This window comes from Hermetia illucens, chromosome 4 (assembly GCF_905115235.1).
Source record: "Hermetia illucens chromosome 4, iHerIll2.2.curated.20191125, whole genome shotgun sequence".
In the NCBI taxonomy this organism is placed as follows: domain Eukaryota; kingdom Metazoa; phylum Arthropoda; class Insecta; order Diptera; family Stratiomyidae; genus Hermetia; species Hermetia illucens.
The window spans coordinates 169578343-169587729 of record NC_051852.1 but is presented as its reverse complement, the minus strand read 5'-3'; the positions used below and the strand labels follow the sequence as shown (position 1 = coordinate 169587729).

The following is a 9387-nucleotide window of genomic DNA, read 5'->3' as shown; positions in this document are numbered from 1 at the left end:
AATATCTGACATCACTCCAGAAATCCTTTGACTTTATTTCATTTCAGTAACAGCATGAATAAAGATAATTTCCGAATCTGTACCCGCTGGCGCTGCCAACATGCGCGACAGAAATCCACGTTCCTCCCTTCCAAAACCTTTGAACATCAACAAAAAGTGACTGAACTCTTGTGAGATGGCTTCGTGAGCACGGCGGTTTCCTTTTAATTCGGTGGAAATACTGCTTTACTACGAATGAGGTGTTTCAAATAGTGCGCTTTGTTCACCCGGAAGTGCAAACTTCATAAAGATAAAGTGAATAACAACCCGTCGCCATGCACCTGTCACCGAGAACGTGAAAACAAGTTTCTAATTGGACTCTCCGGTCACGGCGAGTTCTAAGTTTTGTTGCTTTTTACGTTTTCCACACCCCGGCGCCGTCAGATCGAAACTTGAGTGTGTGCCACGACTCGACATTAATGATAACAAAAAACATGTTCGTCTATTGATTTTCACATAAATTCTACCTCGCTCGAGCCGCGCGGATACTTTTGCTATCCATCGCGCGTGCATTTTGTCTAGAACTCATTTCGCATTTTCGGAAGTGTGTGAATCGAAAAGAACGCGCGACGGAATGTCGTTTGGATTAATGTCTTCGCTGTGCGATTTTTGTTTTGTTTTTAGTTTTCCCAAATTAGTTTTTCGCAATTGCGTCTACAATGGATACGGAATCCGTCAAGTCGGAGCATAGTGGACGGTCGAGGAGATCTCGCAATCAGAACGCCAGCAGCGGAACGGGTCCTGGAGCCGGGGGACTGGCAGGTAGCGTAGTCGGTGGAAACTCAGGCGGCGGAGGATCCTTTAGCTCGACACCGACAATCGGCGGCGGAAGCCACCACCATCGAGACCGGGATCGAACCAGGCACTCGCATCGAAGCAACAAGAGCAAGCGGGGCGGCGACATGGCACCTTTTCAAACGAGCGTCAACCTAACAGGTATGCGGTTTGAGTGAGTGCCGGCGCTATCGAGCCATGCAAATGTCAATTCCGGTGCATTGTTTTCTGGCGACTTCTAATTATTCGGCACGACCTCAACATTTCCACTCGAACAAAAGCTTGATATTTTTTATTCAAATACCAAAACCTCAAACTCCTCTCAAGGAAACTCACGTCACTCATGTTTTGAAAAATTTCTTTTCTTGTTCAAAAGGAAGGTCGTTCCTTAGCTAGATTGGAAGACCCGATATATATTGAAAAAATCGATCTCCCGAGGTGAAACCCAGTAGATTCGTCGCCATCGTCATCCAGCCGCCCTTGTGTACGGATCTTGGTGTTTTTTAAGGGTTTGTTTGTAAAATTAAAATCTGTCTGTCTGTCACATGCACTTTTCTCAGAAACGATAGGAAATTTAGTGAAAACATGTGCTGAGTTACATCCTTCTACATTGAGATTAAGGGAGGGTCCTCGCTGGCAAGATCTGGTCGACGAGGTGAATGGGGATCCGTGGGGACTCGGTTACAAACTGGTAACCCGAAAAATCGGAGCTCTACGGAAACCCTGTTCACTTAAGGCCGAGCAGATGGACCGCATTGTAAGGGCACTCTTCCCTGGGCATCCCGTATGGGATGGTGACGTCGGCGCGGAGAGCGCAGAGGACTATCCACTTTTCTCTATAAAAGAGTTGGAACAGGCAGTCCTCTCTATGAAAAACAAGAAGGCGCCAGGACCCGATGGTATTCCAGCAGAGGTATACAAACTGGTATTCCAACACCGGCCAGACCTACTGCTCGGCGCATTCAACGCTTGCCTGAAAGAGGGCATTTTCCCTGCTCGTTGGAAAGTTGCGAGGCTTGCGCTGATCCCTAAAGGGAAAGGCGATCCCGAATTGCCGTCTTCATACCGCCCACTATGTATGCTTGATACTGCTGGGAAAGTGCTCGAAAAGCTCATCAGAAGAAGACTCGCTGAAGCGATACGCGCTGCCGGAGATTTATCTCCCTGGCAGTTTGGTTTTAGGGCGGGGAGATCGACAATTGATGCTGTCATGCAAGTCGTGGACGCCGTTCGACGAGCAGAGGCACATAGCCGCCGAACTCGACGGGTGGTGCTCCTCGTAACGGTTGACGTCAGAAACGCCTTCAATTCCGTAAGATGGAAAGACATTCTAGGCACACTAGACAATACCTTCAATGTGCCGAACTGTCTCTTACGGATTTTGAGGGACTATCTGAGGAACCGCTCCCTGCTCTATGAAACACTAGAGGGTCAAAGGTGAATGGAGGTCACGTCGGGGGTAGCACAGGGATCCATCCTAGGGCCGGACCTCTGGAACGCTACCTTCTGCTTAAACTCGACATGCCAGAAGAGTCGCGCCTGGTCGGCTACGCAGATGATGTCGCAGCGCTTGTTGCTGGACGCACTGTCGAACAGGCGCAAAGCAGACTCGGCATATTGATGCGACGGGTAAGCGGATGGATGACTACTCATGGTTTCAACCTTGCACTGGAAAAAACCGAAGTAGTCATCCTGACTAAAAAGAGAATTCTGACCCTGCGTCCCATATCGTTCGCCGAGTCGATCATGGAGTCAAAATCAGCGGTAAAGTACCTCGGGTTGACTATTGACTCAAAGATTAGCTTTTCTGAGCAAATCCAAGCAGCAGCGAACAAGGCTGCGGGTGGAGCTTCGGCGTTAAGTAGACTAATGGCAAACATTGGGGGTCCTACGTCTAGTAGGCGACGTCTCCTGATGAGCTCAACGCAGTCTGTCCTGCTCTACGGCGCGGAGGTATGGGCTGGCGCTCTTAAAAAAGAGGTATATCGTAAACGCCTCGCGCAAGTACAGAGACGGAGAGCTTTACGGGTAGCGTCTGCATACCGCACTGTCTCTGAACCGGCCGTGATGGTGATCGCGGGAGTTATCCCCGTTGCCCTTCTTGCTAGGGAGCGTCAGGGCATATACAAGCGCAAGGGAGATGAGCCAAGGGAGGTAGTTGCTCGCAAAGAACGGCAACACATTCTAGACGAGTGGCAGCTCTCTTGGCAAAATGAAACTAGAGGCAGATGGACTGCGCAACTCATCGACAACTTAGGTGCGTGGCTGAATCGGAAGCATGGTGAGATTGACAATTTCCTTACCCAATTTTTAAGTGAGCATGGAGGTTTTCAGTCTTACCTGCACAAGATTGGAAAGGCGCGTTCTCCGGATTGTGTGCTTTGCAATGGAGTTGTGGACGACGCCCACCACACTTTTTTTTCTTGTGGAAGGTGGGATGGGGTTCGTCAGCAGCTCTATTTAAACACAGGGGATCTCTCTCCAGACAACATTGTCGAAGAGATGCTGAGGACTGCTGACAGGTGGAATCGTGTTGCCCATTACGTTCGGGCCCTTCTCGTTGCTAAGAAGATAGAACTCGACCGGTGGAGGAGCCGGATGGCAAGAAGTTCCTTGAACTGACAGTTCCCTTCCTCCTCTCCCCCCCCCCCCCCCCCCCGTTGGTGAAAGGAATTCCCTGATTTGAAAGCTCCGCAAAGCGGGAGAGTTCGGGGATTAGCTCGAAGTAATGTGACAAACGGTTCCAGTCTAGCTCTCTGACGATGGGGAGGTGTTTAGTTGGTAGTCCGACGACGTACCGAATCGGGAGTCCAACATTGTGTGCGTAAATGCATTCACCTACCCTAGCCTCAAAAAAAAAAGGAGGGTCCTCATACATGCAAAACGGAGAGCGACAACCAGAATCCGGTCCAGGCCTGCCTTAGCAAGGAACTCCAGACACTCTGGTTTTGCGCCGAGGTCTACCAATTCGATATCCCCAAAAGCTGTCTGGCTCATTCTCATCCATACGGATTAAGTGACCCGCCCACCGACCCTTTCCCGAGCGTTCCCACCGCTCTTGCCATCTATTTATGGATCTCTCCCTCTCAGCGTTCTTCGTCTGTGATAAGGGAGAGATTCGCTTCGTATGGTATATATTCGCCATCTCATCTGCCAAGATGTCAATCGGCATCATTCCAGAGATGACGAATGCTGCGTCATCTGAGACAGTCCTGAAGGCAGAGCATACCCTCAGAGCTGTCCTCCTGTAGACTGCATTCAGTTTGCTAGTGTTAACTGGCATCGGCAATGCCTCGGTCCAAACTGGGGTCGCATAGAGCATTATTGAGGTCACCACTCTGGTTATAAGCAACCTAGAGGTATGCCGTGGCCTTCCCACGTTCGGCATCATCTTTGCCAGGGTCATACTTGCAAATAATGATTTGTTGCAAACATACCGCACGTGTTGCTTATAGCTAAGATTCCTGTCTATCACCACCCCTCTGTCTGTCTTTTCTTTAAAGGAGGTGGAAATCTTCAAAAAACTCTGGCCTGGGCACGCCAGAGTATAGGATTTTTACCCACTAAAACCACCCCCGACTCCCCCCCTACCCGGTGGAACCACCTTTAATTATTACATCACGGGGCGGAGTTAGCTTACTTTAGCTAAGTCTCCTTCCGTCGTCCCGCGGGGTTCGTAACCGCGCCTTCCTCACTTGTGCTGTTCACAGTTTCTTCTGGATTACTGCGGTCATGGAATTGATGGCATCCCAGTCTTCCTGGCAAGCTACCATTTTCCGGACAAAATTTTCCGGTGATAGCACTTCACCTAGAGTCTCCTCTAGGTTCCTTCTTTCTTCCACGAACCTAGGACATTGGACGAATACGTGCGCTGGGTCCTCCGGGACCCCGTCGCAGTTTGGACAATTAGGTCCGGTGTCCAATTTAAACCTGTACAGGTATTGACGGTATCCTCCATGGCCGGTGAAAAACTGGGTGAGATTATAATTGATCTCTCCAGCCACTCCCTGATGGAAGGGATCAACCTGTAAGTCCAACGACCCTTTTCTGACTGGTTCCATCGCTGTTGCCATCTGCTTACGGAACTCTCTCTTTCGGCTTTTTTCACCTTCGATAAGGGAGAGATGGACCTGGTGTTATAAATGTTCATCATTTCGGTTACCAGGATGTCAATCGGCACCATTCCCGAGATAACGAACGCTGCATCGTCTGAGACGGTCCTGAAGACAGAACACACCCTTAAGGCTGTTCTTCTGTAAACCGTACTCAGTTTATAAGCATTGACTAAAACCTGCAGCGCGTTTCCCCAAACTGGGACTGCATGCAGCATAATAGAACTCACCACCTTGGCTATGAGCAACCTGCAAGTATGCCGCGGTCCTCCTACGTTCGGCATCATCCTTGCTAGAGCCATACTCGTGGTGGATGCTTTTTTACAAGTATGCTCTGTGTGCTGCTTAAAATTGAGTTTTCCGTCTATCATCATCCCCAAGTATTTGAGGGCAGATTTGGAAGTGATGATACGATTCCCGATTCTAATGCAGGCGTAATTTCTTTTGCGGCGCTTAGTGATGAGGACCGCTTCCGTCTTTTCCTGCGCGAGTGTCAGTCCAGCACTCTCTAGCCAAGCCTTAACAACACTGATTACTTCGCTTGAGTACAACTCAGCATCCTCGAGATGCTTTGCGACCACAACCAGTGCTATGTCATCGGCGTAACCCACCACCGTGGCCTCCTCCGGAACGGGAAGGTTAAGCACATCATTGTACATGATGTTCCACAGTAGTGGGCCCAGTACAGAGCCCTGTGGGGCACCCGCGGAGACAACGTACTCCTTGGGTCCATCATCAGTATTATACCACAATGTTCGCTCATGCAAATAGCTAACTATAATAATGGCGAGGTAGGTGGGAACACCAATCGTCACCAGACACTTTCGTATAAGGTTCCAATTGGCCGAGTTGAATGCATTCCTCACATCCAAGGTGACCACCACACAATATTTGCTGGTACAACCAGTACAGTAACCATTTTGATGGCATCAATGGTTGATCTGGCTTTACGGAACCCATACTGCCCATCTGAAAGGACCCCTTGGCTCTCGATGACGGAGTAGTCTATTATAAATAACCCGCTCCAACATTTTCCTCATAGTGTCTAGAAGACATATGGGTCTATAGGAGGACGGTTCCCCTGGCGGGGTCTGTCTGTCCGTCACACGCATTTTTCTCGGAGACGGTTATAGCGATTGACACCAAAGACACACAACATCGCGCGATCGTGAATGCGTACTATTCTGGATCTAAGACTAAATTCTCCGGGGTGATTGCGTGGTCTACAAAGCTAGCCATGAGCCAAATGCACCCCTAACAGTATTCATCGATGCCTCAGACATTGCAGTAGGTGCTGCCCTTCACCAGCACTTATGATATATGAAAAATTGCATGATGTTGTAGTTTATTTCTCTATGTGTTCACTGAGCCAGAAGTTGAAGTTAGGGTCGGTCTTTGCCACACCGATCAGAGGAAGAACAGGATCCATTATAGTTGCGGGTAAGCATCGCCGGCCGTTAGCATTTGGCATTGTCACCTTTCTTAAAATGCCTGTGAATGACATCTTTATCTAGTCCTTCTTCTCTTTAACTTTTCTGATTCAGCCCTACGGTGGGACTATCACGGTCTCTCACCATATTCCTAGTTAATTCTTTTTCGGACAGCTCAACAATTTTAACTCTAAACGAAAAGTTGGATGACACTTGTAGGTTGGAGTTTTGTTTATGAACCTGTTTCTGGGCTAGAATGAACTCCATTTCCGTTTACTCACATTTCAGGGTGTTTAGGGAGCTCTCCTGGCCAAAGTTTCTCATCGCCGTGAATATCTAAGATCTCATAAACAATTAGCTCCCCTTACTGGATGCACCTCTGTTTATCGATCCTGAAGCGCCAAGCCGGTTTGCGATTTTTTTTAATATACCTCTATGGACATTCGGTTTCGCTATTCACCTCGTAAATACAAAAGCGCTAAACTTAATTATTCTTAAATTTTACTTTTTCCATTACAGGTGACGAAAATCGAGATGGGCAGGAAATTATCGAAGTTCAAATCCTTCCCCAGGATGAAAATTGGGGCGAAAACACAACAGCCGTCACAGGCAACACATCGGAACAGAGCATATCAATGGAAGACGTAAACAAAATATGGCATAGAGAGAACGAATCAGGATTAGGATTTGCATGTCGACGTTATGTCGAATCGATATTTTCATTAGTATTAGGATTTGTGGCATTCTTTTCGCCTGTGGCGATGGTAATGCTCCCAAAGTTGGGATTTTTCACGTCAGCATTCGATCATGGTGACTTAACACCAACCGATAAAGCAAAGCTATTGGCATGCAGCAGTGAGTGTAAGGGATTGTTGGTGTCGCTTACGGCAAGACTGATTTTATTAGCATTAGGAACTTGGGCTCTGTTCCTTAGACGATCGGTTGCAACGATGCCCCGAATTTTTCTATTCCGGGCGACTGTTCTGTTGTTAATTGTGGTGTCGACGTTTTCCTACTGGCTTTTCTATATTGTACAAGTGACGAATGGTTCGAAGATTATTGTCGAGGGGGGAGAAGCAATCACATATAAATCGCTAGTGGCTTATGCAACAAATTTTGTTGATACGCTACTATTTATTCACTATATAGCGGTTGTGTTGCTTGAACTCCGCCATCAGGAGCCAGTGTATTATATCAAAGTTATCCGCTCACCGGACGGAGTGAGTAAATCCTATTGTATAGGTCAATTAAGTATTCAACGTGCTGCGGTGTGGGTCTTACAAAGGTACTACGTAGACTTTTCAATCTACAATCCTTATTTGGAGCGTATTCCTGTCTCGAAATCCCAACGAAAGCATTCGTCTAGCTTTAAGTATTATGAAGTTGATGGAGCTAATCCATCCCAGCAACAGAGTCAGAGTCGGGCTGTGTTAGCAGCCAATGCTCGCCGTCGTGACTCATCACATAATGAACGATTCTATGAAGAACATGAGTACGAACGCCGCGTAAAGAAACGTCGAGCTCGTCTTATTACGGCCGCTGAGGAAGCTTTCACGCATATCAAACGTATCCACAATGAACCAGCTCCTGCTATCCCGCTGGATCCTACCGAGGCCGCTCAGGCAGTTTTCCCATCAATGGCACGAGCACTTCAAAAATTCTTGCGTGTTACTCGACAGCAACCTCGTCATACTTTCGAAAGCATCCTGAAACATTTGTCGAATTGTTTGAAACACGATTTGTCGCCCAGAGCATTCTTGGAGCCCTATCTAACGGAATCACCGGTTCTACAAAATGAAAAAGAGCGTCGTTCAGTGCAGTCTTGGTCACTTGTCTGCGAGGAACTTCTGTCGCGACCAATTTCAAATGAAACTACATTTCAGTTGATACAGTGCGATGTATCGCTGATTGTCACCGTGCATCGTTTGCCGCACTTCAATGTTTCAGAGGAGGTTGTCGATCCGAAGAGCAATAAATTTGTTTTGAAGTTAAACTCGGAGACATCGGTGTGACAAAATGTCACACATTCATTCGCATATAAACTGATCGAATGAATGAAAAGCACCCCTGGTGAAGTTTAGGAACTGGAAAGACAGTTTAGTGGAGTGTGAACATTGCTGGCATTGGTTTGAATTGGAGGCTTTCAAAGTCAAAGTTCTCTGATTAGGAATAGAATACAAAAGGACTCCGCGTTTGTTTGAATGCGAAAACTATAACACATCGTTCAATAAGTCCCGGGACTAACTATGAAAACAACATTTTATCGGCAAAATACTTTATTATTCATCAACATAATCTCCTTCAAGTGTAATACAATTATTTGAACGCTTCTCTAACTTTTCAATGCCATGTTTGTAGAACGATTTGCTGTCTTTTGACTCAAAATGAACCTCAATAGCAGCGATCACCTCATTTGAGCCAAATCTTTTTCCCTGGAGCATCTTTTTGAGATCCGCAAAGAGCCAGTAGTCGCTGGGGGCCACATCCGGCGAGGATGGAGGATGAGGAAGCAGTTGGAAACCTAATTCGTTGAATTTGGTCATCGTTTTGATTGACTTGTGGCACGGTGCGTTGTCTTGATGAAAGATGACTTTCTTCTTCTTCATGTGTGGGCGTTTTTTCGCTATTTCGACCTTCAAACGATCCAATAACACCATGTAGTAGTCGCTATTGATGGTTTTTCCTTTTTCGAGGTAGTCAATGAAAATTATACCATTCGCATCCCAGAATACGGACGCCATTACTTTGCCGGCCGACTGTTGTGTTTTTGGACGCTTCGGGCGGCTTTCACCGGTCGTACGCCATTCAGCTGACTGCCGACTTGACTCCGGAGTAAAATGGTGAATCCATGTTTCGTCCACTGTCACATATCGACGCAAAAAATCCTGTTTATTGCGAGTTAACAGTGCCAAACAGCTCTTCGAATCATGGATACGTTGTTGCTTTTATTCCATTGTGAGCAAACGCGGCACCCATTTGGAAAAAACCTTTTTCATAGCCAATTTTTGGTGCAAAATAGTAAATGCACTACC

The 9387-nt window shown here is 47.2% G+C and overlaps 1 protein-coding gene across 1 annotated transcript; it reads left to right on the top strand.

Annotated features, from left to right (window-relative positions):
* The first annotated feature begins 136 nt into the window (after positions 1 to 136).
* LOC119655855 (vang-like protein 1) lies at positions 137 to 8691 on the top strand. Its single transcript, XM_038061974.1, has 2 exons — positions 137 to 975; positions 6875 to 8691. The coding sequence occupies exons 1-2, from the start codon at positions 699 to 701 to the stop codon at positions 8365 to 8367; spliced, it is 1770 nt and encodes a 589-aa protein (XP_037917902.1). The 5' UTR covers positions 137 to 698; the 3' UTR covers positions 8368 to 8691.
* The last annotated feature ends 696 nt before the right edge of the window (positions 8692 to 9387 follow it).